This window comes from Drosophila kikkawai, chromosome 3L (assembly GCF_030179895.1).
Source record: "Drosophila kikkawai strain 14028-0561.14 chromosome 3L, DkikHiC1v2, whole genome shotgun sequence".
NCBI classification, from domain to species: Eukaryota; Metazoa; Arthropoda; class Insecta; order Diptera; family Drosophilidae; genus Drosophila; species Drosophila kikkawai.
In genome coordinates, this window is record NC_091730.1 from 23,253,999 (window position 1) to 23,272,359 (window position 18,361).

At 44.2% G+C, this 18,361-nt stretch overlaps 4 protein-coding genes and 2 long non-coding RNA genes across 6 annotated transcripts; 4 read left to right on the plus strand and 2 right to left on the minus strand.

The window, feature by feature from the left end:
* The first annotated feature begins 440 nt into the window (after positions 1–440).
* LOC108085809 (uncharacterized) lies at positions 441–3,989 on the plus strand. Its single transcript, XM_017182560.3, has 5 exons — positions 441–881; positions 1,510–1,798; positions 2,308–2,639; positions 3,310–3,389; positions 3,447–3,989. Exons 1-5 carry the CDS (start codon positions 801–803, stop codon positions 3,778–3,780), a joined length of 1,116 nt encoding a protein of 371 aa, XP_017038049.1. The 5' UTR covers positions 441–800; the 3' UTR covers positions 3,781–3,989.
* LOC138928271 (uncharacterized) lies at positions 2,589–3,532 on the minus strand. Its single transcript, XR_011444785.1, has 3 exons — positions 3,424–3,532; positions 2,826–3,123; positions 2,589–2,728 (listed from the first exon to the last, which is right to left on the minus strand). It is a non-coding gene; the product is annotated as an uncharacterized lncRNA (long non-coding RNA).
* An 860-nt stretch (positions 3,990–4,849) lies between the features above and the next one.
* Positions 4,850–5,880, plus strand: ppl (glycine cleavage system H protein, mitochondrial). Its single transcript, XM_017182571.3, has 3 exons — positions 4,850–5,188; positions 5,269–5,547; positions 5,611–5,880. The coding sequence occupies exons 1-3, from the start codon at positions 5,071–5,073 to the stop codon at positions 5,709–5,711; spliced, it is 498 nt and encodes a 165-aa protein (XP_017038060.1). The 5' UTR covers positions 4,850–5,070; the 3' UTR covers positions 5,712–5,880.
* Positions 5,881–6,328: 448 nt separating this feature from the next.
* AcCoAS (acetyl coenzyme A synthase) lies at positions 6,329–16,015 on the plus strand. The gene is made up of 6 exons (XM_017182570.3): positions 6,329–6,900; positions 12,817–13,555; positions 13,630–13,784; positions 13,993–14,161; positions 14,230–14,419; positions 14,501–16,015. The coding sequence occupies exons 1-6, from the start codon at positions 6,590–6,592 to the stop codon at positions 14,947–14,949; spliced, it is 2,013 nt and encodes a 670-aa protein (XP_017038059.1). The 5' UTR covers positions 6,329–6,589; the 3' UTR covers positions 14,950–16,015.
* LOC108085821 (uncharacterized) lies at positions 15,552–16,227 on the minus strand. The gene is made up of 3 exons (XR_011444786.1): positions 16,073–16,227; positions 15,770–15,804; positions 15,552–15,673 (listed from the first exon to the last, which is right to left on the minus strand). It is a non-coding gene; the product is annotated as an uncharacterized lncRNA (long non-coding RNA).
* A 19-nt stretch (positions 16,228–16,246) lies between these two features.
* LOC108085792 (uncharacterized) lies at positions 16,247–18,273 on the plus strand. Its single transcript, XM_017182540.3, has 3 exons — positions 16,247–17,359; positions 17,423–17,794; positions 17,854–18,273. The coding sequence occupies exons 1-3, from the start codon at positions 16,386–16,388 to the stop codon at positions 18,209–18,211; spliced, it is 1,704 nt and encodes a 567-aa protein (XP_017038029.1). The 5' UTR covers positions 16,247–16,385; the 3' UTR covers positions 18,212–18,273.
* Positions 18,274–18,361: the final 88 nt, after the last annotated feature.

The following is an 18,361-nucleotide window of genomic DNA, read 5'->3' on the forward strand; positions in this document are numbered from 1 at the left end:
ATGATTGCCTGATTTAAATAAACTTCTATATTGGCTTGATTTGGCCTGATGGCCTGTGACGTGTCCGGTCTGACATGCCGTTATGGTTCCTTCAGCAGCCACCAGAGGCCGCCTTTGGGCGCGCTCTTTTAAAAATTCCTACTGCAATTAATTGAAATGTTTGGGAAATGAGGTAAGCGGCGGAATACAACTATTTACGCAAAGATAAGGGGCGACATCACTAATGTGCTAATACAGAAGCCCGATAAGATTGCAGTCCGCTCCAATTATAGCCGTTCGATTTAGCTCACATTCTCCCACACAATTCAGCCAAGCGAAAACGCTTGTCAATGCCGTGGCTCCTATTTTCTGCGGGGTGAGGTAAGGGGCCGCCTTATCAGCAGCGATAATATAATATTTACCATCCGAACGCAGCCCACAAGTTAAGGCCCGATAAATGTTTCGGCCACAAACACAGCGTTCAGTTAACGAACGACACGAACAACGAACGGATACTGGCTCGAGAAATTGAGTAAAATCGAAGTGATATATAGGAATAAAAATAAAAGCCTTCGCGGACAATTGGCGCATTCCGAAAGCCGTAATTCAAAGCGAGCCATTATCGCCTGGTTATCGGGAAAATAAACGAGTTGCGAACGCGTCGCGAAAATAATTGGCGATCGTTCAGTTGGCCAACGGACCTCGACGTCGCGTACTGCAAAAGCGCACCCAACCCGAACGATCCAAGGTAGATTCCGGTCGGATCCGTGTGAATATTGAATATAGAACATAGCAGAAGCCATTGGAACAGTCACCGCAAAATGTATTCACCTCCGGCGCCGAGCATCAAGCACTTTGGCTCCCTCCGAACGGCCGTACTCTGGGCCGGAATTCTCGGAGTGGTAAGTAGCTTCATACGTGACCCCGACCGCATTCCCCATTCCTCGATAAGGGAGACAGGCATTGAAATTGACATTGGCACCACTCACCGGAATTGGATGTGGTGGAGGGTGCAAGTACTTCTCCACCTGACCAACCTAGTCGGCCATAATCAGCATTGAGTCATTTGGTGCGATTCCCCGTTTCAAGAGGAACAGATATGCAGATAATCAGTTGCTGGGATTGACGTGTGTAAACAAAATGAATAAAAAGAACACCTAGATAGGGAATATCGTCTAAAAATTGTGTCTGAATTAGAAGCAAACATTAATTAAAAACCCGAAAGGTTAGACTTTTTAAAAGAAGAGAACATTAAAAAACGTAGTTGCTTTATTTTTCTTAAAAGACCATAAAATTGTGGACATTAAGACCGATTTGCTACGGAAAAATGGTTTATTGAGAGGTTTCTGTCCGATAACTCCAATAACAGGCTAGCATCCTGGCAGCAGATAGACAGCCAAGGCTAGATCTTCTTGGCTGGCAAAACTAATTCATACATATGTACATATATGGTTAAAGATGACAAAACCTATTACTTTTTAATTTGTTAAATTTTATTTTGGTTTATTAAGTTAATTATTTTTCCTACAGGTTCAGGCTTGCATCTGGATTGGACTGACCATCACAGCGATATGTGCCTACAGCTGTGTGCTTTACATAACGGATAGTTTGACCTACGGGAGCATGGTCAAGGCGGTGTTCTTCTATGTGTACTTCAAGGGCGGCTGCAGCATGAGCCCCAACGACTTTCAGCAATTCGATTATACACTTCTGAACTCAGTGGAGACAGTGTTCGATACGAATCAATTGTTGATCTGGAACTGCGTCTACCTGGGAGTCTCTGTCTGCTGGCTCATCGTTTCCATTGTGCTACTAGCCTGTGAGTATGATTATAAGAATTTAGGGAAGCGGAAATGAACTGCATATAAAAAAGATATGGCCGGGCTTTATGATTCACTTGTTAAAATCATGGAATTTCTTTTATCAGGCAGCCAGCCTTAACTTGAAGATAAAATGAAAAGCCCCTGCCATAAGGCCAAATAAACTAAACTAAATGCCATAAACAAATAACTAAACAAAGGTGGTTATTCCCCCGCAAATATTATTTCTTTGCTCAAACAAATTGGGTTTGATTCAATTTAAGTAACCTTTTACACAGTCAGGAAGATAATTCAAAACCTGCCGCCCTACCTTTATTAATAATATATAATATATCATTATAATTTAATGACTTAATTGTGCTTCTGATTGATATATCACCTGTAAACAAAGCCATTTTATAATCACATGTTTAAATGATATGGCACATATTATTGTTGTACCCATTAAACACCCCTGTGATGGATACCTTAATTAACACACCTTCTTTTACTCTGCTCTCCTTCCAAGGCGTGCGCAAGGATAATACCAAGAGTACCCTGGTCTCGATTTACACCTGGGCCTTCTTTATGGCCGCCATCTGCTGTATGGACGTGGCCTCCGGCGTGATCTTTGGCGTCGACTACGGACGCTTCAACGAGAAGGCTTTGACAGAGAATGCCAATACATTGAACGCCGGTCCAGTGAATCCGATGGCTGCCACCTTGATTGCCGGAGCCGTGTCCGCCATTTCGATGATGATCATCTCGTTCAAGGGCTTCGTTATGTGGCTAGTTAACCTTGGCCTGCTCGTCTACCTGCTGGTGCGAGCCACGCGCATTGCCACCGATAAGGATGGTGCGGTAAGTTGTCACCTGAGGTCAGCGGGTGACCTCATCGCGGTGTCTTCTCCGATTCCGATTCCGATTCGATTCATATTCCACTGATTTGTCTGTTAAAATATTCGAACAACGCAGAAAGTGAAATTCATACGGCCGGGCAACGACTACGACATGGCTAAACTTAGCACTTTGCCGCCATTAACTCACCCTAGTAGTGGTGCTGGTTGCTGGTAATGGTAACCACTGATAAGAAAGCCTCGTCGATAAATTGCCTCGGGCCGCCTGATAGCGGATTCCTGGGTTTTCGGGCTAAGTTCGCCGAAACGCTGGGGAAAATGATTGCTTGCTTTGGGTTCTGGGTGCGGGGGTACCGTCTTAGGGCAGCTCTCCCCAAACACGATTCAAGAAAAAAAGGAATTCTTTCCAATTATAGTAAGTCCACTTTTCTAATCAGTTGGCATTGAAGTGCCTTGAGATGTTCAAGGCGATTCCATTATCAGATTGTCTAAAAATAATATTATGAAAAACAGCGATGCGAGGGATTGCCTTGAAAAATCTATGAATTTAAAATAAGTCTACATTCTGCTGGTTTAAAATCCATTAAAAATTAGTCTAAATTAGTCCATTGGTTTAAGAATCATAAAAGCAATAGATCCCAGAAGAATAATCAAAAACGGATTTACCTACGCAGGATACTTTGTATAATCCCCGAAAGGATTCCAATGATATCCTGACCACCCGTCCGCCTATTCGTGCCTACGAAGAAGAGAAGTGAGTAGAAATGTGTATCCTTCTGAGTCTTAACCTAATTCCCGTTCCATGTCTTAGGGTGGAGATCCAGGCGTACAACAACGCAGCGTACAGCAACGCAGCCTACGTTCCCGACAATCGCTCCATGGCGGAGACCATTGAGGTGAACGAGGACGCTATCATCCGGGCGGCGCACATGTCGATGGACTCCAATCTAATGGACCGTCGCTTCCGGGACCTCAACGCCTTCAAGCAGTACCCAGCCCCCAATCCCCAGGCCAGTCGTCCGCTGCGCCAGACCGCCCAGACTCCGGTGCAGGAGACAATTGTGGTGGCCACGGCGGGATTCCCGGTGCCCGACTACTCGCCGGCACCGAGTCCCAATGGCATTCTGCGCCATCCCCAGTACTAAGACGGCTGGCGCCCCTGGCAAAGCCCCTCGTTCCATATTATAATTCTCAAATAATCCCCAAGTGACAGCTAAAGTTTAGTTCAAATTTTATCAGTATGACGACCGATGTTGTACATGTTATTTCTATTTATTTGCATGTTAATAACAAAATAAGTGTGTGCAGTTGTACATATATTAAACAGTCATAGTTGTTTGCACCGCCATTCGAATTATATTTGTTTTTTTACCAACTCATTATTTCATAATGCAGATAAGCCTCGGGTCGCCGATTAAGATGAAAAACGGACCCCCAGCAACGATTTAATTGGGAGGAGATTAGCCCGAGAGGAAGGAAAACAAAGACGTAATTTAAATTTTAGGAAATCTTAAAAAAAAAACTCAAGTGTTAAGGTTAATATACAATATATATATATATAATATATATTTTAGTTACACCGTTTTATTTTTTATATGGGTAACTCTCCACACCAATCGCGGCCTAATTAATATTTAAAGTTATCTAAGTTTTAAATTTTGTTAAATTTAAATAAAGTCTTGGCCTAGGTATTTTTTTAAGTTTGGATGCGTACAAATGTCGCGTTTGACATCAGAGAATTGCCCATATTTAGTTGACATTTTGCAAAATACATTTTAATTTTTATTTATTTATTACCGAGGAAAGTCAAACGTATTAATGGAAATTAAAAAAAAAATTAATTAGCCTAAAAAGACTTATTAATATTAAAAACTCGTAAAGTGTCGTTTAATGGTCACGCATTTTTATGCAATTTTAGGCCCACTGCAAGTCAATTTAGCTATTTTCCGACTAAGTCTAAATCAATTTAATTTGTTTTTTAAACTTACAAATAACTTAGTGTGATGATGCACAAATTTTTAAGACGTTCTAGGAAAACAGCTCGTTTGTTTACCTGACATGTCTTTTTATTTGCAAAATGGCTTAATTTTAACCTAGAAATTTCTGCTAAATTAAGTGGTTTCAGTTGTGGTTCTTGCAAAATAGCCGGATCTGGCCAGAAAATAGCTCAGTTGGCAGCACTGGCCTGAGTTGGTTGCACTGACCCGAGTTGGCAGCACTGGTCGGCGGGTCAAACAAAAGTTCACAAATAAATTGTTGGTTTCGTGATAAGCCGGGCGAGATTCGACTTTCGTCCCGAGAGCCGGGCATTAAACGTAACGCGTGTGTTTTGAGTCCGCTCACTTGTCACCGATACACCCCCGGGATTGGATCGTACATTCACTTGACCGGCACTCAGACGCCTCCGTCACTCACTTGTTTTTGACTGGAAAAGCATGGTTTTCATCACGAAATTGGCACGGATCGGGTTCCAGGCGGCTCGTCAGCTGCATGCCACGCCCCTCGCCACCGTCCAGGGGCGCAGCTTCCACCTGACCAGCCTGTTGGCCGCGGGTAAGCATGGTTTATGCAACACCGCAGGTTGCAGTTGTAAAAGCACTGACCCTCAAACTGTAATCGGTAATCTTCCCCAGAACGCCGCTACACAAACAACCATGAGTGGGTGGAGCTGGTATCTGGGAACAAGGCCGTCGTGGGCATCTCCAGCTACGCTCAGGAGTCGCTGGGCGACGTGGTCTTCGCCCAGCTACCGGAACCAAACACCGAGCTGAAGCAGAACGACGAGTGCGGAGCCCTGGAGAGCGTGAAGGCAGCCAGTGAGGTTTACTCGCCGGTCAGCGGCAAGGTGACGGAAAAGAATGCCCAGGTGGAGGATACGCCGGCCCTGGTCAACAGCAGCTGTTATGAAAAAGGTAAGAAAGACCCACACATCGCCTTTTTAGATTCCTGTAATCACATGTTATATCTCCTTGCAGGTTGGCTCTTCAAGGTTGACCTGAAGAATCCCCAGGAGCTAGATACCCTTATGACCGAGGAACAGTACAAAGACTTTGTGAAAGGCAGTGCCGATCACTAGACCAAGCCAGCAGCCAGCCAGCGATCAGCGACCAGAGACCCAGCATTTGTTATCTCCGCACAATCACTCAAAAACACACACCAAAACTCATCGCCATCCCACACGTTGTTGTAGCTCTGACATTTGTTACGAATAAGAATCGACAGTAAAGCCAAATATTATATTTAAATCGGGCGTCTTGACCTGCGGGTGGCAGTGTCCCAGACCGAGTCTGCTCCCCCATGGAAACCTTCTAGCCGATAAGCCAGACCGAAGAGCTCGAGACCGAAGAGAAACCTGCCCAGAATCGCTCAAAAGATAAGCGGAACACTCACTCAAATAGACCAAGAGAGTGTAGAGAGGGAGGTTAAGAAGCACTCAATTTCCTGGTGATAATACGGATCAGCTTGGAACGGCGTGTTTGGATTTGGAAAAATCTATTAAAAAAAAAAACTGTTGCCGGGACGGGCGATGGCACACGCCACGGGCATCGCCATCACCTGATTGATGATGGACACACCTACCTCTGGAAAGTTACGCCGCGCTTATACGGCGATAAGGACGCCGAAGTCGCGCCTAGAAATCTACACGGTTCTGTTGAATGATGATAATGATTGAACTTGAAGAGCGTGCCCGCCAAAGCTTTGCCTCCGAAAGCTGTGCCGACAGAGGCGAAAAGCTCTGGCACTGCTCGTACGAGTGGTCAGTGCTCAAAAAGAACTCATTCCGTGCGGTGCGAGAAGCGCGTGCTGCTCGAGAACCAACCCCAAAAACATAATAACAAAAACACACACACTAAGCTAAGGATAATTGCCAAGCAGGATAATTTCAAGACCCGACCAAAGGAAAACCTTTCAAAGAAATAACCAAGCAGTAAACAAAAACACACAGCCGACAAAATGCCAGCGGAAAAATCAATATACGATCCGAATCCGGCCATCAGCCAGAACGCCTACATATCCAGCTTCGAGGAGTACCAGAAGTTCTACCAGGAGTCACTGGACAATCCGGCGGAGTTCTGGTCGCGTGTGGCCAAGCAGTTCCATTGGGAGACGCCCGCCGATCCGGAGAAGTTCCTCAAGTACAACTTCAACATCTCCAAGGGGCCCATCTCGATCAAGTGGATGGAAGGCGCCTCGACCAATATCTGCTACAATCTCCTGGATCGCAATGTCCGCAACGGTCTGGGCGACCAAATAGCCTACTACTGGTGAGTCCTCCTCCTCGCCCACTCCCCTTGTGGGTATCGTAGGTCGCATGAAAACAAAAGTGGTTCGCTGGCAGGACAACACAGTATTGATTTTTCTTGTGGTTACGAAACTCTCGCCTCGTGACGTGCATAAGGTAGGTAGGTGGATTCGGATTCGAATTTGGGTTCGGCTTCTGGTTCGGGCTCCTCTTCTCGGCCAGGATTTACTGCGCAGGCACCGTCACAGCGAACAGATGATAGTACGTACGTGTATATTGCAAGGATGCGAACTCAAGGGCACATCTCACCTTACTGCCATCGATTTTCGGGAGGAGAAAGAGCTAGCTCTTTGTTTTCCTTTTCAGTCTGAAGTAATTGAAGTGATTACTTTTGTTTTGATTGTGCACCCACTTGACTTAATCGTCTGCATTCCAAATTAGACAGTGAGTCTCTAATGAGGCCGAATTAAGGCAAATTTCGGGGGTTTTCGCTGTGGCTTTCTAGCTGCAGTTTGGCTAAACGGTCTGGGTCAATGTCATGGTCATTTGCCACTCCGAGACCTCGCCGTAACAGGGTGACCCGGCCAAGTTTAAGCTTCGCATTGGTATTTCTTTGTTTGTCTATGCAGTTTATATCGATTAGCAATTAAACCGGTCGAGGCGTCTGAAAACAAAGCTGCTTTAATCTGTTATCTTTCCGTTTTTGGATATGAAATGTAATGTTTAATTTTATAAATAAATTTCAATAAATAGAAAGCATTCTTCCGATAATTATTTAAATTCAAAATTAGGCCTACTACGACTTGTAGAAATTAAAGAGCTCCCTTGCAGATGTAACAAATGTATTATAAAATATTGACCCAAGATTTCTGGAATTTATATAAACAATAAATAAAAAAGTACTATAACAAATTGGTAAAATTAATTTTTTACAGTTCCACCTAAAGTTCAATATCCCTTGTCCCATTATCTCAGTCTCCATATAGCCACTCTATTTGCATGCTTCTCCACGCGACTTGTTCGTTACTAAAACTTAACAAAATGCAAATATTAAATAATCGTCTCAGGTTCTTCCCACTTTGAAGTGCGTATTTAATTGTGTTTGCAATCAACATTTTCCTTCGACTACGATTAAACAACAGACACTCCCTTTCCCTGATTAGGTCTCCAGGAATCCAGCGCTATATAGCACTATATAAGATTCTCGAGTGCCCACTCAAAACGCAATTAAATTGAACGGCCTGGATGAAATAAGCACTTTGTTTTGGTTGGCGAGAAGATTTGCTTTATTTTGAGAACCAAAGTTCACCGTGCGTCAGGCTGGAAAAAAAAACAATGTTAAACAAATGTTAATGCTAATGAGCTTATCTTGGGGTTATCACCAAGGGGCGGTTCCCCGTGCCCGGGGGAAATGCAAATGAAAGTCAGGTAATTGAAAGGCAATTACAAGGTCATTCCTAGTAAGTTTCCAGCCAACTTGGGTTTCACGGTTCTAGGGCTCAAAGTTACGCGTAACCCATCACTATTCCGTGCTATTTCCCATTTTTTTTTTTTGTTTGTTGGAATTATTTAATCCCAGCGCACAATCTGTCCTCACTGTCCCTCCTCCGATAAGATAAAAACTATAACTGGGGGAAAAAAGACAGAAAAAATACGGTGCACGTAATGAGTAATAATTAACGCTTTTCGAACGGCCGTTCCAGATAATTTTATTGCAAACCAAAGCAAAGCAAAACAAAATCTTAAACTTTATTTGCACCGTGTTTTATATTGGACAGATAGCGAAAGCAAAAGTTGAAGAAAATTCGTACTGTTAGATCCTACAAAGTGTTCGGGGTTTAATATGGAACAGGTGCGAATACACGGTCTATAAAGTGGGTCAATTACAAAGAAGAATCCGAATGACTCAGATCTTCAGTACAAGAACATGAATGCCTCGAATCATTATTCACTTATAGATCGATTTATTGTTAGTTTCATGGGGGAAAGTGTGATTTATTTATTCAAATATTATTATTTAAATTTTTAAAATTTATGTAATGCTAGACCAGGGCTTAAGACTTTAGTTAGTTGTATGATTTATTTAACTTATTTATATCGTAGGATATTGAAGGTTTTCCTTATAGTTCAACCAGATTTCGAATATCCATTATTTTAATTATTTGAAGATCCTAAGTATGTATGCCCTTATCATCTGGAACAATCTTTAGAAACCTATGTAGATAGGACATCACGTTTAGAAGTTCGAATTAAAGATAATATTACACATGTATAGCTGAAATACAGAAATATTTTTACCAACAGGTACCTTGATTTAAGAAACCATTAGTTTTGACCTGCATTCACAGATATAGGGGCTCCAAAGATCAGTTTTAAATCTCAAATTTTATCTCTCTTCGATTTGTGTACCCAAACGGTTCCGAGCCCAACCGATTTACGCAAACGGTTTACGGATTTCGATACTAGCAACAAAATTAAATTTAATTTAAACACACACGAAAAGCCTGCACAGCGAAAGCCGAGCATTATTATGTAAGCGATTTGACAATGCGCGCAAATTGTTTATTCAAATTGATGGAAGCGCGTCTTTGCGTTAAACATTTTGCTATTTTCCGTCTCACCCTCTTTTCTTTCTGCTTTTGTTATTTTCCGTTTCTGTGTCAGAGCGTCTGGGCAAAAGGTGTAGGAAAAAGTATACGATAAATAAATGGAAGTAAGCGGGGAACAGGAACTAACGGAAAGAACGGAGAAAAGGGAACATAAAGAAGATTGGCTCTCAAACTAGGTAACATTTAACAGTTTGAGTTGCACTGGGCGAATAGAAAATCACGCGATCAGATCGTTCTGATTCACTCACAACCAATTAGAGAGCTCTTTCGCACCGCTCACGCACTGGCAGACAGACAGAGACAGGGAAAGAGAGCGACAAAAAGAATGGACTATCTGTGTATTTCTTACCTGCACTAAAAGAGAGAGCGCGTCGAAGAATCAGCATAGAATATTGCTGTCTGGGCATTTCTCAGTTTTTTTTTTGCCACTGTTATCAGTTTTGACGGAAAAAACGTGTTTTACCCATCCCTTTTCTGTTAATTATGTAAACCGCTGTCTTGGTTGTCAATCCAAAGATTTGCGAAATTTGGAGACGATCGAATGATCGTTAGACAAACTCTGCAGTTCAGCATCGTACGATAATGGCTCTCAAACTGTAGGGCACAGCCAGACAATAAGGCGCGTGTGAGTGAGAGCGAGCGAGAAGAGGTAGCAGAAAAAAAAAACTTGAAAAAAATTGCATGCTAATTTTTAATTTAAATTTTAGTTTACTTAATTTTGTTGAAAATTAATTATACATATTACGAATGTCATATAAATATAATTATTAATTTAATTGTAAACTACAAGTTCATAAAAAATATACGTAGGTATTTTTTAAATATTAAAAATTTGAAGTATTACAAAATTACATTACAAAATAAAAATCATCTAAATAATATTTCAATATTCCTTAAAAGAAACTATCCTAGGCAGCTTTTTTTTTTGCCGTGTAGGGGAAAAAAACATTCGATGCGATTTATACGACACGCGAATCAACAGCTGATGCTATTGTTATTAAGATAAGTCAGCGGTGTAGTTTTTTATTTTTAATTTTACCATTCCCCTCCATAATTGTTTCCGTCGTCACGCGTGTGGAGTGGAGAGAGTGGCTGTTTTTAGCATATTTTGTGATTTTTGATAAGGGGCGGCAGCCACGCGTCCCGCCGTGGTCAAGAGGTGAGCGGGATCGGGCCTCCGACTCTTCGATGTGAGGTGTTTCCAAGCGGCATGGAAAATTTCTTGTCTGGCGATCCGGCGACGAGATTAGGTGGCAAGTGGGCCGATTACCACGCCAAATTGCAAATTAATACACTCGCGTCGCGCCACTTTTTTCCCACAACTGTGGTTACTCATGCGTCGGAGGAGGAGAAGCCTCCGCCAAATCATGAGTGCTCGTTTCTGATAATAGGAGAGGACGTCCGTAAGCACTTGGCCTTGACTGTGAGTTGTTGTCCGCCGCTGATTACGAATTTCGGGCAAAGTTTGGGAGTCACCTTTTTGTTTTGGTACAGTTTGAAAAGGCCTGATAGGGTTACAATCCTTTTCCATCTTTCGAATTTGTAATGTACATTTAGTAAACGTCATAAATTAAATTAAATTAAATAACATATATGTATGTATATTTCGATTCTAAACTTGTGATTTTATGAAATAAATATTAGCTTTTGTTGAATATTAACCATAAGTGTAGTTCGTTTTTTAATACGAGTTATAAATAATGTGATAAAACGTGATTACCCTGTTATATTGCCCTTAATTTTCATCAAAGATCGAGTCATTGGACGGCATTTTCAGTGCGTATTACATTTATTTTTGTCGACTTACTAATTGACAAGTTCGATTATAAACAAGTATTTCGCTGAAGTGGAATAACATTTCGTGGCAGTTGGCCCAGTCACACCCGAAACAGTCTGAGACAGACCCACTCACCCACCAATAACACCAGAGTCACCCCCCAAAGGTGAACTTTGATCGGTGCAGACTAGTCAGCGGTTCCAAAATAACCCCGAAAACGTCACGGCAAGAGAGCTTTGTTCTGAATGCTTCCTGCTTTCTCTTTGGGAACCGAAATAATTGTGGTTTTATTGCCAGGCTAATTCTTATCGCCTGGCCACGATGATTTACACTCTCCAAACAGGCCCTGCTGATTGTCTATACATATACCTGTAGACGACACCTGTCGTTGGTTTTAGCCCAGTTTCTTTATTATTGTTTTTTTGCCGTCTAATCCGTCTTGACCTCCAAAAAGTCCCAAGGAAAGTTGCTTTCCCCATTTCAGTTTCGTGTCGCAAGTGTTTATATCCGTTTTGAGCGCTGAAATCATTCACGATTTAGCCCAGTCACGATTTTTGTTTACCAGAAAAGCTTTCAAAGCTCTTTGATCAGTTTTACATATCCACATTTCGTGCTAAATTCTAAATTCATTCATTTAATAGCAACAATTAGGGTAGCTCTGACAGTGACTGCGGTTTAAATGTGTACTGGGAGGTCATTAAAATGTTTAAAAAATTATTTAATTTACTTGGGGGCATGATGGCTTTAAATTAATTCACAAAATTTTAGGTTTTTGATTTTATTTCTTCTAGTAATAATTGCTTTTGCAAGGTACACATTTAATAGTGCCTAGTGTAGTTAGTCAAATACTATTAGATATTGAGTGCTCATTGTACATATATATATGTACATAAAACATTTTGTCGGTTTATGGCATTGTCTTTTGTTGCCAAGTTCTGAACAAAAAGGGAAAGGCACAAAAGCTGCATAAAGTTCTACAATGTTTCTACTTTTAAGAACAGTTGCGGTGAAAAGTATAGTATCATTAATATGCTATCAGTAAATCATATATTTATTATATTATAAGACTTATTTTAAAGTCTTCAAGACCCATTTTGTTTATCCATTTTTTTTAATCCCAATAATATGATCTTTTCCGCAATGGGTGTGTTCAAAAATTTATGTAAAAATATAATTTCCCAAAAACCAGATTACACATTAAATTTCCATAACTAAAGCTATTAAGTAATTGTGGAAATTGCAAAGCTATTATTTTTACCGTCGCGAGTCTAGGTATAGCTAACTTTGAAATTAGGTGGCTCTGTTTGAGTGCAGAGAATCGAATTAAGTCTTCGTCGGGGCAATTAGGAAGCCTCGAATTACAGTAAGTGATCCAATTGTGATGGCCGGGGTAATTAGCCCAATTGTGGGGGACACCCGGTACATGGCACCCATTTGCGAACGCCACCGGCGCGTGCTCGATGTAAATACTATACATATAAATGTATGGGCGATATACTATACTATAGAATGCAATATGTGTTTCCTCATGGCCGTGTTTCTTTATTTGCAGGGAGGGCAACCACCCCGATGACTACTCCCGGGGCCTCACCTACCGCAAGCTTTTGGAGGAGGTCTGCCGCTTTGCCAACGTGCTGAAGGACCATGGCATCCGCAAGGGTGATCGCGTTTCCATCTACATGCCCATGATCCTGGAGCTGCCCATCGCAATGCTGGCCTGCGCCCGAATTGGGGCCGTGCACTCGATCGTCTTTGCCGGGTTCTCGCCGGACTCGCTGGCCGAACGGATGTTTGACTGCAAGGCCAAGCTGCTAATCACGGCGGACGGAGCCTGGCGTGGTGAGAAACCCCTGTACCTGAAGGCCCTGTGCGACACCGCCCTGGAGAAGGTGGAGGAGATGGGCCACTCCGTCGAGAAGTGCATTGTGGTGTCGCATTTGAAGCGCGTCACGCCCTGCCAGCCGGACCATGTGGAGGAGGAGATACCGTGGACCGACGATCGCGACTACTGGTGGCACGAGGAGATGGAGGACAAGGAGCCAGCCTGCTATCCCGAATGGATGGACGCCGAGGACCCGCTGTTTATGCTCTACACTAGCGGCTCCACCGGCAAGCCCAAGGGCGTGCTCCACACCACCGCCGGATACCTGCTGTATGCGGCCACAACCTTTAAGATCGTGTTTGACTACAAGCCGGGTGACATCTACTGGTGCACCGCCGATGTGGGCTGGATCACTGGACACACGTACGTTGTGTACGGACCGCTGGCCAATGGCGCCACTTCAGTGATTGTAAGTGGCCTGATTAGATCTATATTAGAGTCTGGAATTTCCCACTTACCATATTTATTACCTGTCTTTTGCAGTTCGAGGGCACCCCGTTCTTTCCTGGAAATGATCGTTACTGGAGCGTCATCGATAAGTACAAGGTTACACAGTTCTACACGGCACCCACGGCCATCCGGGCCCTCATGAAGTTCGGCGAGGGACCCGTGCTTAAGCACAATCTGAGCGGACTCAAGTAGGTTATATAATATTAGTGTTGTTTTTAAAGCTAGTAGTAGAAAATGAAATTGAATGCGCCAGAGGTGTGAACTTACATCTATCTTTCGATAGACATAGCTTAATTTATTTTTGTACATTCAATTGGTTTAAATATTTTTTAAAATACTCTAAATATAACTTATTTTGTTCCTCATTTCTCATTGTATTTTAATATTACTTTGCAGAGTTTTGGGCAGCGTGGGCGAGCCCATCAATCCTGAAGCCTGGCTCTGGTACTACCGATACATCGGCAAGGAGCAGTGCTCGATTGTGGATACCTTCTGGCAGACAGAGACCGGCGGTCATGTCATCACACCGCTTCCTGGAGCCACGCCCATGAAGCCAGGCTCGGCTGTGAGTAATTTGTTTGCTGCTAAGACAGAGCTTTATCTAATTTTGTTGCCTTACATTTTTACCTGCAGTCATTCCCATTCTTTGGCGTCAAGCCCACTTTGCTGGATGAGTGTGGCATCGAGATCAAGGGCGAGGGCGAGGGCTACTTGGTGTTCTCGCAACCTTGGCCTGGAATGATGCGCACCCTGTATAACAACCATGAGCGCTTCGAGGACACCTATTTCTCCAAGTTCCCTGGCTACTACTGCACTGGCGATGGTAAGTTTTATTTTACATTTTTTAAACTTTTATTTACATTTTCCTCTTATATTTAATTTATTATATTTTTATTTCAAACAGGTGCCCGTCGCGATGCCGACGGCTATCTGTGGATCACCGGCCGCGTGGACGACATGTTGAACGTGTCCGGTCACCTGATGTCCACTGCCGAGGTAGAATCCGTTCTCACGGAGCATCCTCGAGTGGCTGAGTCGGCCGTGGTCTCCCGTCCGCATCCTGTGAAGGGCGAATGCCTCTACTGCTTTATTACGCCAAATGAGAACGAGGAGTTCGACCAGAAGATGATTTCGGAACTGAAGAAAATGGTGCGCGAGCGCATAGGACCCTTTGCCATGCCGGACGTCATTCAGAACGCACCCGGGTTGCCCAAGACGCGATCCGGCAAGATTATGCGTCGTGTGCTGCGCAAGATAGCTGTGAATGATCGCAATGTGGGCGACACCTCGACACTGGCCGATGAGCAAATTGTGGAGCAGCTATTCGCCAACAGACCCGTGGAGGCCAAGTAGATGGAGGAAGGCTTTGCGGCTAAGATCGATACCTTTTCCCAAGGCTTTCTCCGGCTTGCCACAACGACCACTCTCCGCTCGGCCATCGCATTTCAACGTATCCCTCGGTGTTACGTAATCCTGTAAATCTCCCCCTACACTTGTAATACACCTACTGCTTAATGTTGGTCCCGTTCCGGGCTGCGGCGCGTTTAGCATTAGCCCCTTCTAAACTCTAAACTAGTTCGTAAGCCAAAGCGTGTGCGTAAGTAATCGGTCGGATCCACATCTGTCTATCTATTTGTGTTTCTTGCCGCCTGTTCCCCGTAGTAGTTGACACGATCGCTCAGCACGCACACACCACACACTTATCACAGCTCTTTTGTTTCTTTGTTGTAGTCGTAGCCTAAGTTCTCGCTAATTCGTATTGTGATACAAATTTAATTATATATCTTACTTAATACTTATGTATGTATTTTTAGTAGAATTGATATGAGACAAAATATATACACGATTCCAGTTGTAGCCAGAAGAACACCACAGCTCTCATATCCTTTTTGGTTGTACACCCGTATTCCTTATCGTTTGTAGACTCTCTCTTAATTTCGTGAAACATTTTCAGATCTGAGAAGGCGCCCACGCACGTAAGTCCGGAACCGATCGGGGACTCGGTTTCCTCCCCTTGTCCCACTAGCCCGTAAGTTTGAAAACGATACATATCAGTGTCAGCATTCCTGCATACGATCTATACATGTTAAGGCGAGAACATCGCTCTGATATACTATATACACCGCATATATACAATTACTATATATTTATGTTATACGGTCAAAAGACTTACTGCAACGAAACATATCATGAAGTTACTGCGCAAGCCTATGAAAATTATATAGAGGATATTATTACTGTTAGAGCTCGTTGTTGTTTTGGGAAAAGATCTAGGTGTTGATGGAGACCATGGAGATTGGCTGATAAGGGGGCAGCCGTTCCCCGTCTGATTGTAAAAAGATTGTTAGGAAGAAGGCTATTTACATATCTATATATTTATGTATTGTGAATGTGTATAAAATAAAGTTTATTGTTTCAATTCCTTGTTTGAACCTGCAAGTCCAGCGGATACTACTACATTTCAGTGGGTACGTACCATTCTGCCGGCTTGCTGACATCAACCTTTATTGGCTCTTTTTGAAAAGGATATCATCGGGAATAGAGTTGAATATGCAGGGTCAGTTTCATGTGTTTACAAACCTTTTAACGTTAAAATTAAATCATCTCACAATGGGAAAAATATATCCGATCGTCCTGGCTTGGCTGTAAACTTCCAAGCTAGGCAGTAACATCTCAGCCATTGACACACTCACTCAGTAGAATTTCGGCTGGGACTGCGACTTCCTGGTGGCAGAGTGCGGGCAAAACTAGGTCTAAAACGAGGTAACGGAAAACAACACAACGTCAAGATGTCTGAGAAAGAGGACTCTAAGAAGGACGTTGCGGAGAAGAACGCCGCCACGCGCTTTGGGCTGGAAGATCACGAGGCAACTCAGCAGGATGCACGTGTAACCACATTGCGGACGGAACACGTACGACGTTCCTCGATGATGCCGACGGACAAGCGACACAACAAGTCGACCTCGCGGCTAATGAGCGTCAATGACCAATGGGCCATCCCCAGAAGCCCTGACGAGGACGACTCCGATAATGCGGCCAACGAACCGAGTCGGGCGGACCAGAAGGTCAAAGTCCAAGATAGGGAGGATCCCAGCGACAATGAGCAATCGTCTGCTGTTCGCCAAATGGGGCCGACATCGGATTCACAAGTTTCGCAACCCGCCTACGACGCCGACAGCTCCGGAACGGATGGGGAAAGGAAGAGTCCACTTTACACAGTGGCTCCGCCAGTAGCACTTCCCATGCTGGCGAGTCCGCAACCAGTGGTGCAGGACCCGGTACCGGAAGCGGAATCTGAATACAAAACGGACCCGCCAAAGCCAAGGCCAGAGGATGTGCCTTTGCCACCGCCCATCATGATGCCGATCACGCCTCGTGAATCTAGGGCTCTAGAACCGGCCGGCAGCGCCGACGACGTGCAGAGCAGCCTAAGCAAGTTAACCAACACAGACGTGACTTTTAATCCGTCCAAGAAGTTCGCGACCAAGGGCACCAACACGTCCGGCACCATGATCTCAGAAAGCGATGAGGAGTCGGATGATGAAGCCTTTCTCCCGGAGTCATTCCCCGCCAGCGATCTGAAGAGTCTATTTCTGCTCGCTTGCCGCGAGGCAAGGTCAGCGGGAGAAATAGCGCGGGCAGATAACGAGAAGGGCGAGGAAGACGCCAAGGATCAGAAGGAGTCTGACCCGGAAAACCGCACCGATAGTTTGGTCGAAAGCACGTTCATCAATGCCATCAGCTCCAGGTTTCCCGATCACATGTATGTAGTTAATGTAACACCCATTAAGTATTCCGTGTACTAATGGCCGTTCCTTCTGTGCAGATTCATCACTGGGGAGCGAATAGCCAAATCAGAGTCTGGAATGGTTGACTTGACAGAAAAGCCCACCTGGATAATCGATCCCATCGATGGTGCCATGAACTATGCCCACCACTTTCCGTACTACTGCATGTCCGTGGCTTATTTGGTGGACAAGCAGACAGAGTTCGGGATCATCTACAATCCGCCCATGAAGAACATGTACACGGCCCAGCGGGGTAAGGGAGCGAAGATGAACGGAAAGGAAATCAGGACAACCAAACAGGTGGATTTGTCCTCGGCACTGGTACTGCAGGAGATTGGTTCGGGGGGCAACGATCAGCAAGGCCGCATGGCCATGGAAAACGCCAAACGGTTGGCGAAGGTTGTCCATGCGTGAGTACTTTGGGTTTAATTTTGCCGCAGGAATTATCCAGTTAATGATTTTCTGTCAGGATGCGCTCAATTGGCTCTCCTGTCATGGGCCTGGCCATGGTAGCGTCTGGTGCGGCAGACGCCTATTTCAACTTTGGTCTCCACGTTTGGCACATGGCCGCAGGCGTGATCCTGGTCACCGAGGCCGGCGGCCATGTGATGGACCCAGCTGGCGGCGAGCTGGATATCATGTCCCGCCGGTGCTTGGTGGCGTCCACAGGGCGTTTAGCCCAGGACCTCGGCAGCCGCTTGGAACAGAGCTATCCGTCACCGCGTGATGACGAACCGCGCAAACCGGAAATGCAGGATTTCACCAGCCAGACGGACTTCCCCGAAACCGATAGCTCGGAAACTGAAACCAACGCACCTGCCCCCTAAACTGCCCATCAGGAAGTCCAGTTGAAATTCGACGAGTAAAGTTACATTTGATAAATTGACAATTTAGAGGTGTTTTTAGTCGGGCTGCAGACGGGAACTATGCCTTTTGGCAATTCAAATTTGGCTTTGGTTGAAGGGTTAAAGGGCTCA

Bases quoted from the DNA above. Each gene is read 5' to 3' on its own strand.
- AcCoAS (XM_017182570.3), top strand. From the start codon at position 6,590: ATGCCAGCGGAAAAATCAATATACGATCCGAATCCGGCCATCAGCCAG. The intron at 13,785-13,992 runs GTAGGTTATATA...ATTACTTTGCAG, and splicing joins CACAATCTGAGCGGACTCAA to AGTTTTGGGCAGCGTGGGCG. The intron at 14,420-14,500 runs GTAAGTTTTATT...TATTTCAAACAG, and splicing joins CTACTACTGCACTGGCGATG to GTGCCCGTCGCGATGCCGAC.
- LOC108085792 (XM_017182540.3), top strand. From the start codon at position 16,386: ATGTCTGAGAAAGAGGACTCTAAGAAGGACGTTGCGGAGAAGAACGCC. The intron at 17,360-17,422 runs GTATGTAGTTAA...CCTTCTGTGCAG, and splicing joins TCCAGGTTTCCCGATCACAT to ATTCATCACTGGGGAGCGAA. The intron at 17,795-17,853 runs GTGAGTACTTTG...ATTTTCTGTCAG, and splicing joins TTGGCGAAGGTTGTCCATGC to GATGCGCTCAATTGGCTCTC.
- ppl (XM_017182571.3), top strand. From the start codon at position 5,071: ATGGTTTTCATCACGAAATTGGCACGGATCGGGTTCCAGGCGGCTCGT. The intron at 5,189-5,268 runs GTAAGCATGGTT...AATCTTCCCCAG, and splicing joins GACCAGCCTGTTGGCCGCGG to AACGCCGCTACACAAACAAC. The intron at 5,548-5,610 runs GTAAGAAAGACC...ATCTCCTTGCAG, and splicing joins CAGCAGCTGTTATGAAAAAG to GTTGGCTCTTCAAGGTTGAC.
- LOC108085809 (XM_017182560.3), top strand. From the start codon at position 801: ATGTATTCACCTCCGGCGCCGAGCATCAAGCACTTTGGCTCCCTCCGA. The intron at 1,799-2,307 runs GTGAGTATGATT...TCTCCTTCCAAG, and splicing joins TTCCATTGTGCTACTAGCCT to GCGTGCGCAAGGATAATACC. The intron at 2,640-3,309 runs GTAAGTTGTCAC...TTACCTACGCAG, and splicing joins CCACCGATAAGGATGGTGCG to GATACTTTGTATAATCCCCG.